The 25000-nt window shown below is 33.3% G+C and overlaps 1 protein-coding gene across 1 annotated transcript; it reads left to right on the forward strand.

The window, feature by feature from the left end:
- The first annotated feature begins 1113 nt into the window (after positions 1-1113).
- Positions 1114-24191, forward strand: LOC125596745 (homeobox-leucine zipper protein HDG10-like). Its single transcript, XM_048771800.1, has 35 exons — positions 1114-2617; positions 2701-2818; positions 3072-3263; positions 5744-6238; positions 7008-7082; positions 7186-7395; positions 8037-8217; positions 9076-9344; positions 9474-9563; positions 10134-11371; positions 11451-11835; positions 11996-12423; positions 12509-12581; positions 12675-12771; positions 12886-14352; positions 14431-14538; positions 14608-14759; positions 14848-14914; positions 14994-16284; positions 16445-16872; positions 16958-17030; positions 17124-17220; positions 17335-18801; positions 18880-18987; positions 19057-19208; positions 19297-19363; positions 19443-20733; positions 20894-21321; positions 21407-21479; positions 21573-21669; positions 21784-23250; positions 23329-23436; positions 23506-23657; positions 23746-23812; positions 23892-24191. The coding sequence occupies exons 1-10, from the start codon at positions 2499-2501 to the stop codon at positions 10515-10517; spliced, it is 2133 nt and encodes a 710-aa protein (XP_048627757.1). The 5' UTR covers positions 1114-2498; the 3' UTR covers positions 10518-11371; positions 11451-11835; positions 11996-12423; positions 12509-12581; positions 12675-12771; positions 12886-14352; positions 14431-14538; positions 14608-14759; positions 14848-14914; positions 14994-16284; positions 16445-16872; positions 16958-17030; positions 17124-17220; positions 17335-18801; positions 18880-18987; positions 19057-19208; positions 19297-19363; positions 19443-20733; positions 20894-21321; positions 21407-21479; positions 21573-21669; positions 21784-23250; positions 23329-23436; positions 23506-23657; positions 23746-23812; positions 23892-24191.
- The last annotated feature ends 809 nt before the right edge of the window (positions 24192-25000 follow it).

Raw genomic sequence — 25000 nt, forward strand, 5'->3', positions numbered from 1 at the left:
TTTAAATAACTCAACCAACACGCTAAATATATCGCTAAATTATATACAGTAAAAATCTATAATTTAATAATATTGGGAGTATAGAACTTTATTAATTTATAGGATTCTTTTTTTTAGATTTATATCTTTTAGAATATATTTTTTCCATAATAAGAAAAAAAAACATTTTATTTCACTGTTTATATATTCATTAAATTTTATACATTCAACTTGCATATCTTTTTATTATATTATTTGATGTATATGAGATATGTATCATGCAATTTAAATGTGTTTTAAATTAGTTCTTAGATATTATCAAAATAATAAGAAATCTTAAGAAAAATAGAAATAAAATCCACTATAACATAAACAAATAATACAATATATCATTTCTACTTATATAAACTATATATATATATATATAATTTATTAATTTATTATTTTAGTGGGATTATTTATTTACATGGGATCTTCAAAAAAAATGTTATCTTTTTATTTTATTGATTTGTGTTATATTTTGCACCGGTCAACCGATAAAATTTATTAATATAGTCGTTATTAATTTATAGATTTGTTACTGTATATAGTTACATGAAAACTCTAGATTTGTAAAATTCAATTAAATAAATCATCTGAACTATGTTATAATCATTCTTTCATTTCAACCCAATTTTTTTTTGAAGTTTAATTTATGATGAAAATCCGGTATCATACTCCAACATTTGCTTGTTAACACCTCATTAGCTCATTTTGATTTAATCATAGCTAGTCAATATATTTTAATTGTTAACTAGCGCGCAGGTTTTGTTCTTGATAATTATATATTTTAACTCATGGAAATCACATAAGTTAAATTGTTTATACTTATTATATTATAGATTTGATGTTATTCATGTTTGACATTGAGATTGTCTTTTTCTTTTCTTGTGCTTTTATTTAATTTATTTGGTAAAATAAACAGTAAAGTGTTAAAGGTTTAAGTATACTTGTGGGTTTTAGTAAATTATATTATAAATATTTTCTTTTAAAGTTGAATATATTGTTCAAAATTTTTATTGAGTTTTTTTAAATAAATACATTATTTAGATAAAAAAAATGAAACCAAGTTACAAAAAGAACATTCAAAAATATGAAGAGAATTAATGTCAAAAATAAAAATAAGAACAGATTTTAAAATTTTTATTTTGCAAACTTAATTTATATTATTAATTGGGCCATTTTTTATGATTTTAAAGTTCGTCCATCATAATTTACAATTACATAGTGGATATGAGCCCATAATTTACAATCACATAGTGGATATAAGCGCATAATTATCAATAAAAACCTTTTCCAATGATCCAAGTCCATATGTTATTTTTCCAAGAAAAAAATAAAAACGCTTTTCCCATCTACCGACTTTTCTTATCCCATCAAAAGTTCTCTATTCTTATCTCTATTCTTATCTCTTTCCCCGCAGCCGACAAAATTCTGACGCATGCTTTCTCACAATTGATCTAAATAAGTTAATGTCTTCACTCTAAGATTATCAGAAGATAGATCTATTGATAACTTCATCTTTTGGCATAAAGGTTCGAGTTTCTTGATTGAGGTTTGCTTGAGGTTTTAGGATAATTAGGTTCTTCTAATCTACATTCTTTGTTTTGATTTTTCAGAGACCAGCTAAGGTATGAAATACCAAGAGCTTTCAATCGGGGATGAATATTTCTTAAAGCATTTTGCATAATTGTAAAAATATAATCTATAACTGAATAGTCATTTATGGATAAAATATTTAAAAGAACTTAAATATATATACAATATATTTGCAGATTTTTAGTTGACGATGCTAACTAATTTTTCGTAAAATTTTAAATTTAGAATCATAATCAGTTATTTACGGATATATATGAATTCATCAAAATTCCTTCTTCTAAATCTAAACAATTACCAAAATAAAATTCACTAAGGTATATACATTGAATAAATAATTGTTAACTGCTTTTGGTCTAACGTAATATTTCATATTGGTTAAGTGGAAATATTTTCTTGGCAGATTAATATAGAAATTACTGGCATACTGGAAATATTTCTTGGCATAATGTAGAACGAAATTAATGGGTTAGCGAAAGTATAAACCTATTGTGTTTAGATCAGTGGCATTAGATTGTAATTATTAAAGAAAATTCAGAATCAAGTTTTATTTGTACTCATGTTTTAATGGATTAGATTAAGAGTATCCAATGTACTCTAGGTGGAACTTGATGTAAATCTGAAATGTTCAAAAAAAAATCTTTTAGAGAATATAAATAGAAAAATATCTCATTAATACTTTTAGAGTCGCGTCCACAAAAGAAAAAAAATCTGTAATGAGATTGTTTTCATAAATGGTCTTGTTTTAAGTTTTTTGACAAAACAAAAAGGACATAAGGAAAATTTCTAAACCATATATGTCTTTTCCAGGGTTTCTATATAAATAGCTTTTAAATGGTTTATAGATTATGCATATTTGATTATTCTTTCATTTGGATTTAAAAATGGCTTCTGGTCGTGATAGCAGCTCAAGTGATGAACAAGAAACTTCTCTGTACACCAGTGATGGGGATAAGAGGATTTACCATCGCCACTCTAATCATCAAATTCAAAAGCTTGAAGCGTAAGATCTTAATTTAGATCACAGTTAGTTTTTAAATGAAAATCTTCTTAATTAATAATTAATGTTTTGTCAATTGATTTAAGGTATTTCAAGGAGTGTCCTCATCCAGACGATTTGCAGCAACTTAAATTGGGCGAAGAACTGAAACTTAAACAAAAACAAATCAAATTTTGGTTTCAAAACAAAAGAACCCAAGCCAAAGTAAAATCTTTCGTAATTAATGTTTATTTCTACATATTATAGTTGCATACATGACATGAACTGGTTTACTTTAACTAAAACTCTGAGAGTAATTTATCAGTCATTATTTATTCGTCGAAATCAAAATATTAGGTGCATAATTAGATTTTTTAGTTAAAACAGCATGTGCATATTAAAAACAAAAAAAAATTGATATGACTTAAATTGTGGTTATTAATATTATTTTTATTTTAAATAAAAAAATAAATTATAGGTTCAAAATGAAAAAGCAGACAATGCATCACTTAGAACAGAGAATATGAAAATACGACGTGAGAACGAAGCAATGCAAGAGGCATTGAACACTGTGACTTGCCCTCCATGTGGTGGCCCTCATCCTGAGCAAGTAGATCGCAAGCTCTATTTCCAAAACCTCAGTGCAAATAACGCATATCTCAGAGAAGAGGTGTGTCATATTTTTCAGTTTCCCTTTTAATTAATATTGTGATTTTCATCAATTGTTCCATTGTTAAATGAATATCTCAATTCTAACACTAGAAAATATTGGTAAATGTTAAAATTTAATATACTTATGGATAGCAATATAAATCTGTGAAAGATACAAAACATGCAAGTCTTTTAATTAAAATGATTTTGTTAGTTGAACGTTTCAGATTTTCAATCTATAGTTTTACTTGTTTTACATGAAATATTTACATATTAGATAAAAAAAAACTAATAAGGATTTTGCAGCGTTTTTCTGTTCACCATTCATTTAATTTATCAAAACTAGCAATAAATGTTTTAAATCATCCATGTGGTTTTTCTCATTTAAATCCGTATAATATCATAATTTTACGCTTAAAAATAATCTATATGATTTATTTATCCATTTAATTTTATAAGTTAAACATATATACAATTTTTTTGATAAAACTGCATAAGCATCAAATAAAAAATACTAAATGATTTTCTTTGTTTTACATGTTTTATATAGAATCAACATCCAATTTAAAAAGCATATATGTCTTTATGTGTATATTTTTCTGAATGGAAAAATAATTTTTATTGTAATTTTCACTAATGTTTAGCGATTAAATTATTTATGAAAATCTAACACAATATTAATGTTAGTCGTACTATAAATATGTAAATTACATCAAATAGTATGATTTGCTTTTAGACTAATAGTTTTTTCAGTTTTCCATGTTTTACATGCAATATATATTGGCAAAAACAATTGAAAACCAATATAAATGATTAAAGTTTGTTTGACTTACGGTTCATTTTACATTAAATATAGTAATACCGTTCATTTAATAAATTAAATATAGTAAAAATATTATAAACACTTTAAAATTAGATGTAAAAGCGTTTATGGAAAATGATGCAACCAGGTTATTTCAAACATCAAATAAAGTAAAATTATTTAAAATGATATGAAAACTTCATTGGTAAAATGATACAAACAAGATTTAATTAAAAGTTATATACTTTAGATATATATATATATATATATATATATATATATATATATATATATATATTACAATGATTTTATTATAACTTTTTCAAGAAATATTTACATATTAGATAAATAAATAAAACTAACAAGGATTTTGCAGGGTTTTTCTGTTCACCATTCGTTTAATTGATCAAATCTAGAAATAAATGATTTAAATTGTTCAAACTTAAACTACAAACTTCAAATCATCCATGTGGTTATTCTCATTTAAATCAGTATAATATCATATTTTACGCTTAAAAATAATCTATATAATTTATTTATCCATTTACTTTTATAAGTTACGCATATATACAATTTTTTAAATTACTAAATGATTTTCTTTGTTTTACATGTTTTATATAAAATCAATGTCCAATTTAAAAAGCATATGTGTCCTTATGCATATATTTTTATGAATCGAAAAATAAATTTTATTGTAGCACAATATTGATTTTAGTCGTACTATAAATATGTAAATTACATCAAATAGTATGATTTTCTTTTAGATTAATATTTTTTTCAGTTTTCAGTTTTCTATGTTTTACATGCAATATATATTGGCAAAGGCGGTTCAAAACCAATATAAATGGTTAGAGTTTGTTTGACTTACTGTTCATTTTATATTAAATATAGTAATATCGTTCATTTAATATATTCAATATAGTAAAATATTATAAATACTTTCAAAATAGTATAAAAGCGTTTATGGAAAAATGATGCAGACAGGTTATTTTAAACATCAAATAAAGTAAAATTATTTAAAATGATATGAAAACTTCAATGGTAAAATGATACAAACAAGATATACTTTAGATATATATTCTATTTACAATAATCTTATTGTAATTTTTTCAAAAAAAATTCACTTTTGTTATTCGGAATTCAAATATTTCGATCCCATAATTCTACATAATACAAATTATATATGACTTAATTCTTTTTTTTTCTTTACATATGATATCTATATGTTATTATTTACGGTAAAATTAATTTTTGATTAAATATATAAGTTTCAATTGAACAACCTTTTCCATAAAAAAGTATTATATTTTTTTTTTAAATGTCTCCTTTTTTAAACATGTCATTTTTAGTATAGATTTTTTCATGGGCATTCTGATACCCGTTTAAATTTGGGTTGATTCTTTTTGGTATCTATTTTTGAATTTTGAAAAGATCACATTTGGACATTATTAAAAATCGGATCGAACTTGAGTCGGGTATTGAAACCTGATTTTTGGGTCGGTTTTGAGTTTGTTCTTCAGATGCAGATATGTTGCAAGCTCTAGATACCCATCTTATTATTCACAACTTAATTGATTGGTTAAAAGATAATCTGATTTGTTTTTTTGCTAATCTGGATTTACAAACTGTCATGTTTTGTTTTAATTTAAAGTGTATCTACATTACTAATGTTTTGTTGATCAAAATATGAATATCAGCGTGACAAACTCTCAATTTTGGTATACAAGACCGAAGGCCATCCAAAACCTATTGTCAATGCTTTAGCCTATCTCCATGGTCCATCATTGCACGCATCGACTTCCAACAACCCACATGTCACATATGGAACCTCTTCCAACCATCTCGTGGAGCCGCCAAGCTTGTTAAGAGAACTATACCTTCGTGAACACATCAGCTTCGCCCAACCGCCTCAGCCGCGACAACTGCAATGTTCCCCGCCACTATCTAATATGGAGAAAGTGATGATGACTGAAGCGATGGTAGCTGCTGTGACGGAGGTTATAACTCTGATTCAAACTGAAGAACCAATGTGGATTAAGTCGTCAATCGATAGTAGGCTCGTAATTGATCAAGAGAACTATGAGAAAAAGTTTACTAAAAATAGCTATTTTAAGACTCGTATTGAGTCTTCCAAGGAAATCGCGGTGATTCCATTGGATGCCAAAAACTTGGTGAACATGCTCTTAGATACGGTACGTAATATCTAAACTTAACCAAAAATGATATTCTTATTTTTTGGTTAAAATTATATTTTTATTTGTTCTATATTTAACTATTCAAAACCATTCTTGATGATTTAAGAAAAGGCTGTTTCCCCAAATTCTTTCTCACGTGACAAATTTTATGGGTCTCAACATTTATTTTTTACTTTAATCAAATAGTTAAGTAAGTATATTTTACTTCTATATTTATAGTAATCAACTCATTAATAATAACTATCTATATTTTTAGATTAATTTGTTTAACATCATATTTATTTCATGGTATTAATATTTTGAATTGATTTATCATCGAAACTTCATTATGTTTTGACGAATTTTTTGCTATTTCTTTTTTTTTGTCCATATCTATATCTTATTTTTTTGATTAATATTGTATTATTTACATTTTTATATTACTTTATCATTTATAACTTTACATATATACATTGTTATATATATTTAAATTAAAATAGATAACTGATGAAGATGTTTACAGATGCCTATATATATTATTTTATGTTATTTTTTTACTATTATAGTTTTTTCTCTTCTTTAAATTTTATGTATATAAAAGTTTTGGATATATTTTTGTTGGTATATTAATTATATTTTAATAAACGTTTTATAGTAAATTTTTACCTTGAACCTCTAAAATGCTAGACACAAAACTTGTAAAATCGTATATGCCATGATTATAAGAAAATCACGGAAACTTATTTCATGAATTTAATTTCAGCTTTAAAAATATAAATTATTGCAGGAGAAATGGGCGAGTCTTTTCTCAACAATTGTGAGCAAAGCTAAAACAATTCGCGTGCTGGAATCCTCGAAATTGGTATGAATCTTATAACATTTTATAATTTTATGTTCAACTCTTAATATATGCATATAATAAGTACTCGGTGAACACACAATAAATGGGCTGATACATTAAATAGATGTATGAGCAACTGCACATACTGTCGCCATTGCTGCCACCAAGAGAGTTTATGATTCTAAGATGTTGCCAACAACTGGAGGAAGGTCTCTGGGTGATTGCTGACGTTTCTTACCATCAAGTAGCCTTTGAGTTTGAGTTTGGGACTCCGGCTTGCTACAAACGTCCTTCCGGTTTTCTCATCCAAGCCATGCCCAATGGTCACTCTAAGGTTTCCTTTCTTCTCCTATGTTTCTCTAATAGAATTTTTATATCATTTATGGATTTACTTATTATAAATAGTTTTAAGGTAGCATCAAGCGAGGTTTTTACATTAAGAAAAAAACTCCCTCCTTTAAATGTTTTAGAAGAAATATTTGTTTCACGAAGATAATTTTCTTATATTTTCTTAAAAATTGTAAATTTAAGAAAATTATTTAAATTTATTAAATTAATATTAATTAAAAATTATTGAAAATTGATAATTATATTATAGAAAACTGTATATTTATTATAGTGATTTAATACGTGAAAATATTAAAAAAAATTATCTTTTAAAAACGAAAGTAGTATTAGATCTGAGTCTATCACATCACTTCAAGTTTGATTAATAGAGTCTAGTAAAATTAGAAAGAAAATATATTTACTTATTTATTTACAAAAATTAGAATGTGTTGTTCATATATAACCTAAAAGCGATTTTTTCGGTTACATGCATAGTCAGAAATTAAAAATAGAATGTGATTTGATCAATTATTTTACAACATACCCCCACTATTTTTATGGAAAACAAGAATAGTGAAAACATGTAAAACATTGCAATTATGTTTTGGCCCATATAGAAACTAAAACTATGTGAAACAAAATGAGCAGGTGACGTGGATGGAGCACGTGGAAGTAAATGATAAAGTGCGGGCACATCGGATTTACAGAGACCTCTTATGCGGCGGCTTTGGCTACGGAGCTCGCCGTTGGACCGCTACTCTTGAGAGAATGTGTGAGAGGCTATCTCTCTACTCTGTCTCTGACTTCCCGACGACTGACGACCCCGGAGGTACTTATATTATATATCAGAATCCCATGCTATATAATATCAATCTGGCCAAATTAATATTTGTGATAGCCATTAGAGCTTGAAAAGAAAAAAACTTTAATATGCAACAACGATGTTGACAAGTGCTAGTTTTAGTAGGTGAAAAATCTTATATATATTTTAGTATTCTAAAAATTGTTATAGACAACATCCAGACGCCTGTTTAGATCATTTTAAAATGATTTTTTTTTCAAAAAATGGTGTACACGAAGTCTAAGCCTCCACTTAAACACTAACTTTTTTATTGAGTGTCTAATTAATATTTTACGGCATCTTCAACAGCTATTTATCCTTTTACTTTTTAAAGATTTTGTATACTAAAAGTTTTTTTTATCTTTTTAAAAAGGTGAATAATACACCTTCAAATATAAATGAATACTATTCAACAATTTAAACACTATTCATTTTTTCATTTTTGTCTCTACAATTATATGTCTCACAATTGCATGATAATTTTTTATATATCATATTTTAGTACTTATTGTTACAGTTTCTTACAACTATTTCAATTAAAAATCATTATTAACATTTTTATACTATTTATAGATATATTTGACTACATATTATTATATATTTTCAAAATAATTTATTTTAATATCTACCAAATAATATGTTTTATTGATTTTTGAAAATTTAATGATTATATTTAATTATTATATTATTGAGGACTAAAATATAATATATTAAAAATTTAAAGAAAATGTATAAAATGTCACCGTTAAAGAACCACTCATTTATCTTTTTATTTTAAGCGTGTCCCTCCTTTAAAAGAAGGGAATTGTTGGAGATCTCTTTATTTTATCTCTGTTTTCTATATAGTTGTGAAAACCATAAATGGAAGAAGGAGACTCATGGATTTAGGAGAAAGAATGTTGAAGAATTTTGCATGGATACTAAATATGCCTGAAAAATCTGATTTTTCGCAACAGTCTGCAACCAACAGCAGCGGAGTTAATATTTCGGTGCGTGTAAACAAAGAAGCCGGCCAACCGGTCGGTCTCATTGTCTGCGCTTGTTCATCTTTATGTCTCCCTCTTGCTCCTCTCCAAGTCTACAACTTCCTTAAAAATCTCGAGGTTCGCCACCAGGTAAAAATATATCAAGCTTAATTGCACAAGTCCATCTCTAATCATCTTTTCTAAACACAATTAATACAAATTTACTGATTTTCACATTGCTGCAAATTAACACGAAATCAAAAATTTTATGTAAAAAAGTGGGACGTTCTCTGCCATGCGAGTCCGGTTACTGAGGTCGCTCGCTTTGTCACTGGAGCAAACAATAAGAACTGTGTGAATATTCTCCAGGTATATTACTCATACTTTCTTATTGTCTTTACAGGATATGCCCACTTTAAAATTAACGTTTTCAATAGAGATGTTATATTAAAATGTAAAAAAGCAATGGATAGTCATTCAAAAAATAAATCAATAGATAGAGTCAAGTTAATATGTTCTCATTTTAGTTGTCTATCAATCGTTGTTTCAGAAAAAAAAAAGTTGTCATCAATCGCAAGTAGATCATCCTCCATAGTCCATAATAAGTATTATATCTTTTCATCGTGTCCACGTCTATATTTTCATGGAAGTATTTACATTACAGTTTGATGTATTTGTGCTATTATTTAGCTTGGCCTTCACTCTCAGTCACAACTCTTGTTCTCTCAAGACTGTTTCTGTTCAGTTACAAAAAAAATAGACTGTTTCTGTTCAGTCTCTGTTTTGTACTCACTCACACTCTCTCTGTTTCTACTTGTGTATATCATCATAACACAAGCACACACCCGTTCTCTTTATTCTCTCACGTTTTTGGTCTTTGCATTAACTTTGATTCTTTTGACCTTAATTGATGTTGGTTTATATGTATATGTTAACTAGCCTTCAAGTGCAGCGGAGGGTGGTGACTTGATGATAATACAAGACAGCTTCATAGATGCATTAGGAGGTATGGTGGTCTACGCTCCAGTGGACCTAAGCACTGCACACGCTGCCGTTTCAGGTAATGTCAATCCTTCTGACATTCCAATCCTCCCATCCGGTTTCGTCATCTCCCGTGACGGCCGTCCCTCCGCAACCGCTGAGCTAGACGGTGGCTGTGACAATTGTAAGACGCTCCTGACGGTGGCTTTCCAGATCCTTGTCACTGGTCCGACTATCTATGAAGAACTCCAAATGGATAAATGGACCACCTCAGTCGATACCTTGATTAGCTCCACTATTACAAAGGTTAAAGCCATGCTTAACTGCCATGATGGACAGTGAGAGCTGTTTCACAGTTCTCAAACTATTTGGTTCTGTTTCTTTTATTTCAAATAATGCTTTGAGTGAGAAGACTATTCTCCGATATGATTCTCTAATGAATCAGACTCGTATACTTTCATTCTTTTGGTTGGTTTTCAAACTTATAATAATTTCTAAGGGAAGGCCCTTAGATAAACAATGTTATGTTTGTTGCCGGTTTGGCTTTGTTTGTTTATGATATCTATACTATATTAAAAGGGATATATGAAGGCTTCTAAGATGTGCCACGTCGGATTAAAAATTCATCCAATCAAAAGGTTATATTTTGACATGTCACGCAGCTGTGTCCATCTGACTCTTCATTCTTCTTCACCATCTCCGTTCTCTAGCAATCACCGTTACTGCGAAACCCTCCTCATCAATCAAAGTTGCTATTTAATCTCTTCTTCATGGTTTTGTTCCATCTCCCGTTGATTCTCCTACGATATAAGCCGCTTCATCTAAACCCTGAATCAAGCCCAAATCGAAAACTATCACTAACGAAGCTACAATTACGACCACATAATCCACCGGTAAGTCTCCTGCCTCCGAAGTTTCGCTCGGACCAAAATCCATTTCTGGGAGGCCAAAAACATTGCAAAAGGTGGGACCTTTATTGGCTTAGAGCTGCTAGGATCAAGCTGGAGGTCGCTTCATAGGGTACCAGCCTAATCAGCACGTAGTACCTTTGTTAGTTTAGAATCTCAAAACACTCTATTGGTTTGTGGGTTTCAGAAAAACTGAGAACTGTTCTTTATATTTGTATGCAGGAGATCGATTTTGAGTTTGAGACTGAATAAAAGAAATATCTTACCAGACAAGGAAATAATTAAGAGGTATATACACAACATCTTAATGAATGTAGCTTTTTGCTAGGAAGCGTATAAGTTGAATATTTTTCTTCCTATTCTGCAGTCATTGAAAGATGAAACTAAAAGACTTAGCTTTCTTCAAGAAAATAAAATGTATATGGCAAATCTTCAAAAGCTCCTGCTAAAAACGAAAAGGTAATTTTTCTCCTTTGCACATGTAATAATTTCAGATACCTTGGCAACGCTGATGCTAGGGTAGGATTTGTATTCTTTAGTCTTTTTTGCTCCTTCACCTGTAATAATTTTAGTTACCTTGGCAACGCAAGACGACCTAATGAATTTATGTTGAACCTGTGAACTATATTTCCTACTTATTATTTCTTTGATTTTAACAGAGAGACAATGTCAGGAACCAAAGGGAGTATCTGGTTTGTTTACTTGCTGATAATCATATAAGGTTGACTCCCAGGCCAGAGTTTCTGAATAAGGTACCTTCGATACTTCCCTGCACTCATCTAGACCCACTGACACTACTGATGAGTAAAACACCACAGCATTGTCCCAATATTCCATCAATAAAAAGATACATATTTATCTGTTAACACTTTTAAGCAATGGAGTTTTGTGTTAATTAATGTATCGATGCAGCTCGACGATAGAGCCGTTGATGCCGTCAAGACAAAGTTCTTTAAGAACTACAAGAACTGGTGCAAATTTTTAGGACGTAAACATAGTTTAAGGTACCAGGCAACATTTTATTTTCACAAATGGCTTGAATGAGACACTTTTTTGAATGATGTTTATACTCTTAATAAAAATTCACTCATTTAATTTATGCGAAGGCTTTCTCAAGGTGCTGAAGATATACAACAGGAGAAGATACTGTATATGGGTTTTTAAATCCTTTTTAGCTGATATGATTAGTCAAACACAAGAATTCATCAATATTTACCTGCTTTTTATTCTCAGATGGCTTATGAACTCCATGGTCTTCTGGCTGGAAATGTCAGCATCGTTACTGGAGAAAATATCAAGCCTTCTTACGGTGGAGATGATGAGGCCTTTCTGCTGAAAAGGTAAATGTTTAAATGATAGGTTTATGACATCTTAATAATCTTGACCTTCTATACTCCATAGTTCTCTTTTCCATGAATTGGAAAGCAAGTAAGAATGCCACTGGCAAGGCCGCTCACTCAGATTGGTCCAACTATGATGATCTGTATGAATATTTTTGGTACGTTAAAACTCAAAGTCTGTAAATTGAATATTTACTTGGTTGGGAAATATTAATTTTTTTTTGTGACATTTGCACATCACTGTTATATAGGTCTCCAGATTGCTTCTATCTCGGCTGGCCAATGCGTGATGATGGAGATCTCTCTCCAGTATCTTCATTACAGCAGCTTTTCTACGCTTCCTCCAGAGTACGTCACCCTCAATGTTGCGACAAAACTTTCCCTGTTTGGAGTTCCTCTGTTTCATCATTTTGTTACTTATCTAGGAAATAACGATTACATTGTTTCTTCCTTCTATTCTAGGTATCTTGGATATTATCTTAAACTTCCCGGGTTTCCACAGATGGAAATTTACTGAAATTTTGAGAAATATTCTCAAGATCGCTGTAAGTCTCGCTTGGTGTGTAGTCTTACCGCTTTGCGATGCCCAGTCCAATTCTTCTGCTCCTGGGATGCTGAAGCAATGGATATCATTCCTTCCACGAGACGTTAAAGGGGTTCCCCCGCTCCATATCTTGGCTGTCGCTCTTTACTTGCTCCCAAATGTACCATGTTCATTTTCCCTATGCTTCGACGCTGGATTGAGAATTCAGACTGGCATATAATTAGATTGCATGTGTGGTGGTCACAGGTATGATGCTGGATTTATAATTCCTTTCTTTTCATCCTGGATGAAAATTATGATTCTGTTTAGTCAGCAAATCCCTTTAGGCATGCTAGAAGAGCTCTGAACTCTGTTATGTCTTATGTTTTATATATTGCAGTGCTAATGGCATAAATTATTTGAGTATTTTCTATATATTTAAATTGCATTGTATGATTGTATCTAGAGGCTATCTCTTGGCTCAGTTTAGCAGCTCAAATATGACTGAATCACCACAAACCTCACCGGCTATTCTTTTTGACGTTTGCAACAAGAGACAAGATTATATATATAAAAGCTCATGCGTCCATGGTTCTTAGTGTCTTTGTCTTTTTTAGTTTCTTTTTTTACTAGGAAACTTCTGATATTTGTATGTATTTGATTCATTCTTCTTAGTGTCTTTGTCTTTTTTAGTTTCTTTTTTTACTAGAGTGTTGTGTTTTGTCTGTCTAAAGACATACTCTCTGGGTTATCTCATAAAACGAAGAGATGTAATAAATTGCTCCTTATCAACTGGACACGCACTGAAAATACTAAAGATTACCCATATTGGGATCTAAACTATTTTTTTCATCCCCGGATGCTGAAGATTACAACGTAGGCCAAATTGGCCTACAAGTCCACGGTGGTGCACCAGGTATGTCCATTCCTTACCTTACTTTACTTTCTCTACCAGTTATGTTTTGGTATTTACGGTTTATTGGATTCGTGTCGGCAGCACGAGGAAAATCTCATCACATTCATGATCCGATGAAAGAGGTTAGGAGGAGATAGTTCCTCCAGGCACAAAGGCTTTTCATGTCATGGCTACTTCCCACACTAAAGTCTGAGCCAACCAAAGCAGTGGAACCAGTACGAGGCCCCAATACCTCTCACGGACACGAAGCTCTGCCTCATCATGCAGGACCCTTAGGTGTGTCGGAAAAATAAGAAAAAGAGGCGTAGGAAAACGTATAACACACACGTGTCTTTACTCTCTCTGACATGAGATGTCACTAGAACATTTGTTCCTGGTGACAACTTAGAGTCAACATCGAGAGAGACAGAGGATTGGAGGAAATGACGGCTGCTCGGGTCTTGGTGGGATCTCGAATTATAGTCCAAAGTCACTTTTCCCACCGGAAAAAGTAATAGCTTTACACCCACGTTTTAGGGTTTTAAATTAGCGTTTCAGTTCTCTGATCCATGTTGTTTCCGTATCTCAGCTGGTGGAGAAATTGGAGCAGCACAGCTCTTGCGAGGAGGAAAGGAACATGTGATGATGTTCAACTAGGCTCCTGGAAGAGAGAGGGGATACAGTCAAGAAGAATGAAGTGAGTGTTTTTTTAGGTGAGTGGCTTTTGTTTTAAAGATAAAAATGTTTTATGGATTTGACCCCACAGATCATACCTTCTTCTGAAACGGAAGTCTCTGCTGGTTGCGGTTAGGGCAAGCTGAACATGCCTTATATGATGCTAACGTCTGCAGAGAACTAAAACCTGATTGGTCTAAAAGATGTTGTTTCCGTGAAGGTGTTGCTCTTTGTTTCCTACAGGTAAAAATCATCTCACTTCTATTACAAAAAGCAGTTGACTTTGAACACTGAAACATTATAATTCACTGAGTTATCAATGATTCTACAGAGATTTGTTGAGGCAGCCAATGCCTTTTTACGAAGGAGTAAAGCAAAGAGATCAGTGATGAGTTCAGGTTTGTTTGAAACCCTCATTATGTTTTGTTTTTTTTTTCCTATCGTTTTTCAAGATACTGTATTTTCTTTCTTCTACAGAGAAGTTGTAGATGCTCAAAAGGAAGTTTCCCGGCAAGGGAAAGATTAAGGCCAAACCATAAGATCTTCTAGAGAAGGCTCTTTTTAGTATATGTATGAAGTTTTGATATTGCTTCTTACCTTGGTCTCTCCCATGACATTGTTGCCTATCTTTACTTACACGTACTAAAAACTTCAGGCATAAAATTTTGTTTGTGCTCTGATTAAAAGGGATATATGAAGGCTTCTAAGATGTGCCACGTCGGATTAAAAATTCATCCAATCAAAAGGTTATATTTTGACATGTCACGCAGCTGTGTCCATCTGACTCTTCATTCTTCTTCACCATCTCCGTTCTCTAGCAATCACCGTTACTGCGAAACCCTCCTCATCAATCAAAGTTGCTATTTAATCTCTTCTTCATGGTTTTGTTCCATCTCCCGTTGATTCTCCTACGATATAAGCCGCTTCATCTAAACCCTGAATCAAGCCCAAATCGAAAACTATCACTAACGAAGCTACAATTACGACCACATAATCCACCGGTAAGTCTCCTGCCTCCGAAGTTTCGCTCGGACCAAAATCCATTTCTGGGAGGCCAAAAACATTGCAAAAGGTGGGACCTTTATTGGCTTAGAGCTGCTAGGATCAAGCTGGAGGTCGCTTCATAGGGTACCAGCCTAATCAGCACGTAGTACCTTTGTTAGTTTAGAATCTCAAAACACTCTATTGGTTTGTGGGTTTCAGAAAAACTGAGAACTGTTCTTTATATTTGTATGCAGGAGATCGATTTTGAGTTTGAGACTGAATAAAAGAAATATCTTACCAGACAAGGAAATAATTAAGAGGTATATACACAACATCTTAATGAATGTAGCTTTTTGCTAGGAAGCGTATAAGTTGAATATTTTTCTTCCTATTCTGCAGTCATTGAAAGATGAAACTAAAAGACTTAGCTTTCTTCAAGAAAATAAAATGTATATGGCAAATCTTCAAAAGCTCCTGCTAAAAACGAAAAGGTAATTTTTCTCCTTTGCACATGTAATAATTTCAGATACCTTGGCAACGCTGATGCTAGGGTAGGATTTGTATTCTTTAGTCTTTTTTGCTCCTTCACCTGTAATAATTTTAGTTACCTTGGCAACGCAAGACGACCTAATGAATTTATGTTGAACCTGTGAACTATATTTCCTACTTATTATTTCTTTGATTTTAACAGAGAGACAATGTCAGGAACCAAAGGGAGTATCTGGTTTGTTTACTTGCTGATAATCATATAAGGTTGACTCCCAGGCCAGAGTTTCTGAATAAGGTACCTTCGATACTTCCCTGCACTCATCTAGACCCACTGACACTACTGATGAGTAAAACACCACAGCATTGTCCCAATATTCCATCAATAAAAAGATACATATTTATCTGTTAACACTTTTAAGCAATGGAGTTTTGTGTTAATTAATGTATCGATGCAGCTCGACGATAGAGCCGTTGATGCCGTCAAGACAAAGTTCTTTAAGAACTACAAGAACTGGTGCAAATTTTTAGGACGTAAACATAGTTTAAGGTACCAGGCAACATTTTATTTTCACAAATGGCTTGAATGAGACACTTTTTTGAATGATGTTTATACTCTTAATAAAAATTCACTCATTTAATTTATGCGAAGGCTTTCTCAAGGTGCTGAAGATATACAACAGGAGAAGATACTGTATATGGGTTTTTAAATCCTTTTTAGCTGATATGATTAGTCAAACACAAGAATTCATCAATATTTACCTGCTTTTTATTCTCAGATGGCTTATGAACTCCATGGTCTTCTGGCTGGAAATGTCAGCATCGTTACTGGAGAAAATATCAAGCCTTCTTACGGTGGAGATGATGAGGCCTTTCTGCTGAAAAGGTAAATGTTTAAATGATAGGTTTATGACATCTTAATAATCTTGACCTTCTATACTCCATAGTTCTCTTTTCCATGAATTGGAAAGCAAGTAAGAATGCCACTGGCAAGGCCGCTCACTCAGATTGGTCCAACTATGATGATCTGTATGAATATTTTTGGTACGTTAAAACTCAAAGTCTGTAAATTGAATATTTACTTGGTTGGGAAATATTAATTTTTTTTTGTGACATTTGCACATCACTGTTATATAGGTCTCCAGATTGCTTCTATCTCGGCTGGCCAATGCGTGATGATGGAGATCTCTCTCCAGTATCTTCATTACAGCAGCTTTTCTACGCTTCCTCCAGAGTACGTCACCCTCAATGTTGCGACAAAACTTTCCCTGTTTGGAGTTCCTCTGTTTCATCATTTTGTTACTTATCTAGGAAATAACGATTACATTGTTTCTTCCTTCTATTCTAGGTATCTTGGATATTATCTTAAACTTCCCGGGTTTCCACAGATGGAAATTTACTGAAATTTTGAGAAATATTCTCAAGATCGCTGTAAGTCTCGCTTGGTGTGTAGTCTTACCGCTTTGCGATGCCCAGTCCAATTCTTCTGCTCCTGGGATGCTGAAGCAATGGATATCATTCCTTCCACGAGACGTTAAAGGGGTTCCCCCGCTCCATATCTTGGCTGTCGCTCTTTACTTGCTCCCAAATGTACCATGTTCATTTTCCCTATGCTTCGACGCTGGATTGAGAATTCAGACTGGCATATAATTAGATTGCATGTGTGGTGGTCACAGGTATGATGCTGGATTTATAATTCCTTTCTTTTCATCCTGGATGAAAATTATGATTCTGTTTAGTCAGCAAATCCCTTTAGGCATGCTAGAAGAGCTCTGAACTCTGTTATGTCTTATGTTTTATATATTGCAGTGCTAATGGCATAAATTATTTGAGTATTTTCTATATATTTAAATTGCATTGTATGATTGTATCTAGAGGCTATCTCTTGGCTCAGTTTAGCAGCTCAAATATGACTGAATCACCACAAACCTCACCGGCTATTCTTTTTGACGTTTGCAACAAGAGACAAGATTATATATATAAAAGCTCATGCGTCCATGGTTCTTAGTGTCTTTGTCTTTTTTAGTTTCTTTTTTTACTAGGAAACTTCTGATATTTGTATGTATTTGATTCATTCTTCTTAGTGTCTTTGTCTTTTTTAGTTTCTTTTTTTACTAGAGTGTTGTGTTTTGTCTGTCTAAAGACATACTCTCTGGGTTATCTCATAAAACGAAGAGATGTAATAAATTGCTCCTTATCAACTGGACACGCACTGAAAATACTAAAGATTACCCATATTGGGATCTAAACTATTTTTTTCATCCCCGGATGCTGAAGATTACAACGTAGGCCAAATTGGCCTACAAGTCCACGGTGGTGCACCAGGTATGTCCATTCCTTACCTTACTTTACTTTCTCTACCAGTTATGTTTTGGTATTTACGGTTTATTGGATTCGTGTCGGCAGCACGAGGAAAATCTCATCACATTCATGATCCGATGAAAGAGGTTAGGAGGAGATAGTTCCTCCAGGCACAAAGGCTTTTCATGTCATGGCTACTTCCCACACTAAAGTCTGAGCCAACCAAAGCAGTGGAACCAGTACGAGGCCCCAATACCTCTCATGGACACGAAGCTCTGCCTCATCATGCAGGACCCTTAGGTGTGTCGGAAAAATAAGAAAAAGAGGCGTAGGAAAACGTATAACACACACGTGTCTTTACTCTCTCTGACATGAGATGTCACTAGAACATTTGTTCCTGGTGACAACTTAGAGTCAACATCGAGAGAGACAGAGGATTGGAGGAAATGACGGCTGCTCGGGTCTTGGTGGGATCTCGAATTATAGTCCAAAGTCACTTTTCCCACCGGAAAAAGTAATAGCTTTACACCCACGTTTTAGGGTTTTAAATTAGCGTTTCAGTTCTCTGATCCATGTTGTTTCCGTATCTCAGCTGGTGGAGAAATTGGAGCAGCACAGCTCTTGCGAGGAGGAAAGGAACATGTGATGATGTTCAACTAGGCTCCTGGAAGAGAGAGGGGATACAGTCAAGAAGAATGAAGTGAGTGTTTTTTTAGGTGAGTGGCTTTTGTTTTAAAGATAAAAATGTTTTATGGATTTGACCCCACAGATCATACCTTCTTCTGAAACGGAAGTCTCTGCTGGTTGCGGTTAGGGCAAGCTGAACATGCCTTATATGATGCTAACGTCTGCAGAGAACTAAAACCTGATTGGTCTAAAAGATGTTGTTTCCGTGAAGGTGTTGCTCTTTGTTTCCTACAGGTAAAAATCATCTCACTTCTATTACAAAAAGCAGTTGACTTTGAACACTGAAACATTATAATTCACTGAGTTATCAATGATTCTACAGAGATTTGTTGAGGCAGCCAATGCCTTTTTACGAAGGAGTAAAGCAAAGAGATCAGTGATGAGTTCAGGTTTGTTTGAAACCCTCATTATGTTTTGTTTTTTTTTTCCTATCGTTTTTCAAGATACTGTATTTTCTTTCTTCTACAGAGAAGTTGTAGATGCTCAAAAGGAAGTTTCCCGGCAAGGGAAAGATTAAGGCCAAACCATAAGATCTTCTAGAGAAGGCTCTTTTTAGTATATGTATGAAGTTTTGATATTGCTTCTTACCTTGGTCTCTCCCATGACATTGTTGCCTATCTTTACTTACACGTACTAAAAACTTCAGGCATAAAATTTTGTTTGTGCTCTGATTAAAAGGGATATATGAAGGCTTCTAAGATGTGCCACGTCGGATTAAAAATTCATCCAATCAAAAGGTTATATTTTGACATGTCACGCAGCTGTGTCCATCTGACTCTTCATTCTTCTTCACCATCTCCGTTCTCTAGCAATCACCGTTACTGCGAAACCCTCCTCATCAATCAAAGTTGCTATTTAATCTCTTCTTCATGGTTTTGTTCCATCTCCCGTTGATTCTCCTACGATATAAGCCGCTTCATCTAAACCCTGAATCAAGCCCAAATCGAAAACTATCACTAACGAAGCTACAATTACGACCACATAATCCACCGGTAAGTCTCCTGCCTCCGAAGTTTCGCTCGGACCAAAATCCATTTCTGGGAGGCCAAAAACATTGCAAAAGGTGGGACCTTTATTGGCTTAGAGCTGCTAGGATCAAGCTGGAGGTCGCTTCATAGGGTACCAGCCTAATCAGCACGTAGTACCTTTGTTAGTTTAGAATCTCAAAACACTCTATTGGTTTGTGGGTTTCAGAAAAACTGAGAACTGTTCTTTATATTTGTATGCAGGAGATCGATTTTGAGTTTGAGACTGAATAAAAGAAATATCTTACCAGACAAGGAAATAATTAAGAGGTATATACACAACATCTTAATGAATGTAGCTTTTTGCTAGGAAGCGTATAAGTTGAATATTTTTCTTCCTATTCTGCAGTCATTGAAAGATGAAACTAAAAGACTTAGCTTTCTTCAAGAAAATAAAATGTATATGGCAAATCTTCAAAAGCTCCTGCTAAAAACGAAAAGGTAATTTTTCTCCTTTGCACATGTAATAATTTCAGATACCTTGGCAACGCTGATGCTAGGGTAGGATTTGTATTCTTTAGTCTTTTTTGCTCCTTCACCTGTAATAATTTTAGTTACCTTGGCAACGCAAGACGACCTAATGAATTTATGTTGAACCTGTGAACTATATTTCCTACTTATTATTTCTTTGATTTTAACAGAGAGACAATGTCAGGAACCAAAGGGAGTATCTGGTTTGTTTACTTGCTGATAATCATATAAGGTTGACTCCCAGGCCAGAGTTTCTGAATAAGGTACCTTCGATACTTCCCTGCACTCATCTAGACCCACTGACACTACTGATGAGTAAAACACCACAGCATTGTCCCAATATTCCATCAATAAAAAGATACATATTTATCTGTTAACACTTTTAAGCAATGGAGTTTTGTGTTAATTAATGTATCGATGCAGCTCGACGATAGAGCCGTTGATGCCGTCAAGACAAAGTTCTTTAAGAACTACAAGAACTGGTGCAAATTTTTAGGACGTAAACATAGTTTAAGGTACCAGGCAACATTTTATTTTCACAAATGGCTTGAATGAGACACTTTTTTGAATGATGTTTATACTCTTAATAAAAATTCACTCATTTAATTTATGCGAAGGCTTTCTCAAGGTGCTGAAGATATACAACAGGAGAAGATACTGTATATGGGTTTTTAAATCCTTTTTAGCTGATATGATTAGTCAAACACAAGAATTCATCAATATTTACCTGCTTTTTATTCTCAGATGGCTTATGAACTCCATGGTCTTCTGGCTGGAAATGTCAGCATCGTTACTGGAGAAAATATCAAGCCTTCTTACGGTGGAGATGATGAGGCCTTTCTGCTGAAAAGGTAAATGTTTAAATGATAGGTTTATGACATCTTAATAATCTTGACCTTCTATACTCCATAGTTCTCTTTTCCATGAATTGGAAAGCAAGTAAGAATGCCACTGGCAAGGCCGCTCACTCAGATTGGTCCAACTATGATGATCTGTATGAATATTTTTGGTACGTTAAAACTCAAAGTCTGTAAATTGAATATTTACTTGGTTGGGAAATATTAATTTTTTTTTGTGACATTTGCACATCACTGTTATATAGGTCTCCAGATTGCTTCTATCTCGGCTGGCCAATGCGTGATGATGGAGATCTCTCTCCAGTATCTTCATTACAGCAGCTTTTCTACGCTTCCTCCAGAGTACGTCACCCTCAATGTTGCGACAAAACTTTCCCTGTTTGGAGTTCCTCTGTTTCATCATTTTGTTACTTATCTAGGAAATAACGATTACATTGTTTCTTCCTTCTATTCTAGGTATCTTGGATATTATCTTAAACTTCCCGGGTTTCCACAGATGGAAATTTACTGAAATTTTGAGAAATATTCTCAAGATCGCTGTAAGTCTCGCTTGGTGTGTAGTCTTACCGCTTTGCGATGCCCAGTCCAATTCTTCTGCTCCTGGGATGCTGAAGCAATGGATATCATTCCTTCCACGAGACGTTAAAGGGGTTCCCCCGCTCCATATCTTGGCTGTCGCTCTTTACTTGCTCCCAAATGTACCATGTTCATTTTCCCTATGCTTCGACGCTGGATTGAGAATTCAGACTGGCATATAATTAGATTGCATGTGTGGTGGTCACAGGTATGATGCTGGATTTATAATTCCTTTCTTTTCATCCTGGATGAAAATTATGATTCTGTTTAGTCAGCAAATCCCTTTAGGCATGCTAGAAGAGCTCTGAACTCTGTTATGTCTTATGTTTTATATATTGCAGTGCTAATGGCATAAATTATTTGAGTATTTTCTATATATTTAAATTGCATTGTATGATTGTATCTAGAGGCTATCTCTTGGCTCAGTTTAGCAGCTCAAATATGACTGAATCACCACAAACCTCACCGGCTATTCTTTTTGACGTTTGCAACAAGAGACAAGATTATATATATAAAAGCTCATGCGTCCATGGTTCTTAGTGTCTTTGTCTTTTTTAGTTTCTTTTTTTACTAGGAAACTTCTGATATTTGTATGTATTTGATTCATTCTTCTTAGTGTCTTTGTCTTTTTTAGTTTCTTTTTTTACTAGAGTGTTGTGTTTTGTCTGTCTAAAGACATACTCTCTGGGTTATCTCATAAAACGAAGAGATGTAATAAATTGCTCCTTATCAACTGGACACGCACTGAAAATACTAAAGATTACCCATATTGGGATCTAAACTATTTTTTTCATCCCCGGATGCTGAAGATTACAACGTAGGCCAAATTGGCCTACAAGTCCACGGTGGTGCACCAGGTATGTCCATTCCTTACCTTACTTTACTTTCTCTACCAGTTATGTTTTGGTATTTACGGTTTATTGGATTCGTGTCGGCAGCACGAGGAAAATCTCATCACATTCATGATCCGATGAAAGAGGTTAGGAGGAGATAGTTCCTCCAGGCACAAAGGCTTTTCATGTCATGGCTACTTCCCACACTAAAGTCTGAGCCAACCAAAGCAGTGGAACCAGTACGAGGCCCCAATACCTCTCACGGACACGAAGCTCTGCCTCATCATGCAGGACCCTTAGGTGTGTCGGAAAAATAAGAAAAAGAGGCGTAGGAAAACGTATAACACACACGTGTCTTTACTCTCTCTGACATGAGATGTCACTAGAACATTTGTTCCTGGTGACAACTTAGAGTCAACATCGAGAGAGACAGAGGATTGGAGGAAATGACGGCTGCTCGGGTCTTGGTGGGATCTCGAATTATAGTCCAAAGTCACTTTTCCCACCGGAAAAAGTAATAGCTTTACACCCACGTTTTAGGGTTTTAAATTAGCGTTTCAGTTCTCTGATCCATGTTGTTTCCGTATCTCAGCTGGTGGAGAAATTGGAGCAGCACAGCTCTTGCGAGGAGGAAAGGAACATGTGATGATGTTCAACTAGGCTCCTGGAAGAGAGAGGGGATACAGTCAAGAAGAATGAAGTGAGTGTTTTTTTAGGTGAGTGGCTTTTGTTTTAAAGATAAAAATGTTTTATGGATTTGACCCCACAGATCATACCTTCTTCTGAAACGGAAGTCTCTGCTGGTTGCGGTTAGGGCAAGCTGAACATGCCTTATATGATGCTAACGTCTGCAGAGAACTAAAACCTGATTGGTCTAAAAGATGTTGTTTCCGTGAAGGTGTTGCTCTTTGTTTCCTACAGGTAAAAATCATCTCACTTCTATTACAAAAAGCAGTTGACTTTGAACACTGAAACATTATAATTCACTGAGTTATCAATGATTCTACAGAGATTTGTTGAGGCAGCCAATGCCTTTTTACGAAGGAGTAAAGCAAAGAGATCAGTGATGAGTTCAGGTTTGTTTGAAACCCTCATTATGTTTTGTTTTTTTTTTCCTATCGTTTTTCAAGATACTGTATTTTCTTTCTTCTACAGAGAAGTTGTAGATGCTCAAAAGGAAGTTTCCCGGCAAGGGAAAGATTAAGGCCAAACCATAAGATCTTCTAGAGAAGGCTCTTTTTAGTATATGTATGAAGTTTTGATATTGCTTCTTACCTTGGTCTCTCCCATGACATTGTTGCCTATCTTTACTTACACGTACTAAAAACTTCAGGCATAAAATTTTGTTTGTGCTCTGATTTTGTCATTGTGTTTGGATTTACAATTTTGATTTTTAAAAATTGTAAACAATGATTTTATTTGTTATACTTAACATTTTCTTTTTGCCACCAAAAATCTAATCTACTAAACCGCTTTTATCTTTTGATATCTAATCTATTACTCATATTTGAACAATCTATTGCAATAACTCTCAACGATAGTATGATATTATCTAGACATTTTTATAACATTACATACAGTCCCGTTGTTGCCGACTTTTCTCAAAGATGATGTCCCGTTGTTCCCGACTTTTCTCAACGATGATGTGTAACCATTGTCAGCTATATTTCCCCTTCCAATTAGGCAACATGAAGAAAGGGGGAGAGTTTATGCTGTAGACATGGTTTTGCTTGATCAGAAGGTTTATTTATCTCGAGACTAATATTATGTGTTTCTACAATAAGAGTCAGAGACAAGCAGAAGAGAAGCTCGAGAGATATGTAGTGCTGGTCCAAGCCATATTCCTAAATATAATCTTACAATATACTTAATGATGTAAAGATAACAAACAATATAAAACTGAAATAAAACACCCACTTTACTCATAGAAAGAAGAGTAAAACAAAACAAAAATTAAAATCTAAGTTTCCAAAAGTTTCCTTAAAATTTAAATGCTGTAATCTTAGGTGAATATATAAATTTACAAATTTTAAAGTTTAACAACAATTTCTGACTTATAAACCTATGTTAAGCGGGCAGTTTTTTTTTTTAGGTCTGAGTCTGCAAGAAATTTAATTATAGGACTTATTTGTAAAATAACCAAAAAAGAAAAAATTAGATTTTTAGAGAGGGAAGAGAGAGATAGGAAGAGAATGGAGGAGAGAGGGTAGGATTTTAGTTAGATAGTGAATTATATTTTTTTTGGTGTTATTAAACCCAATTTC

This window comes from Brassica napus, unplaced genomic scaffold (assembly GCF_020379485.1).
Source record: "Brassica napus cultivar Da-Ae unplaced genomic scaffold, Da-Ae ScsIHWf_1275;HRSCAF=1822, whole genome shotgun sequence".
Classification (NCBI taxonomy): Eukaryota; Viridiplantae; Streptophyta; class Magnoliopsida; order Brassicales; family Brassicaceae; genus Brassica; species Brassica napus.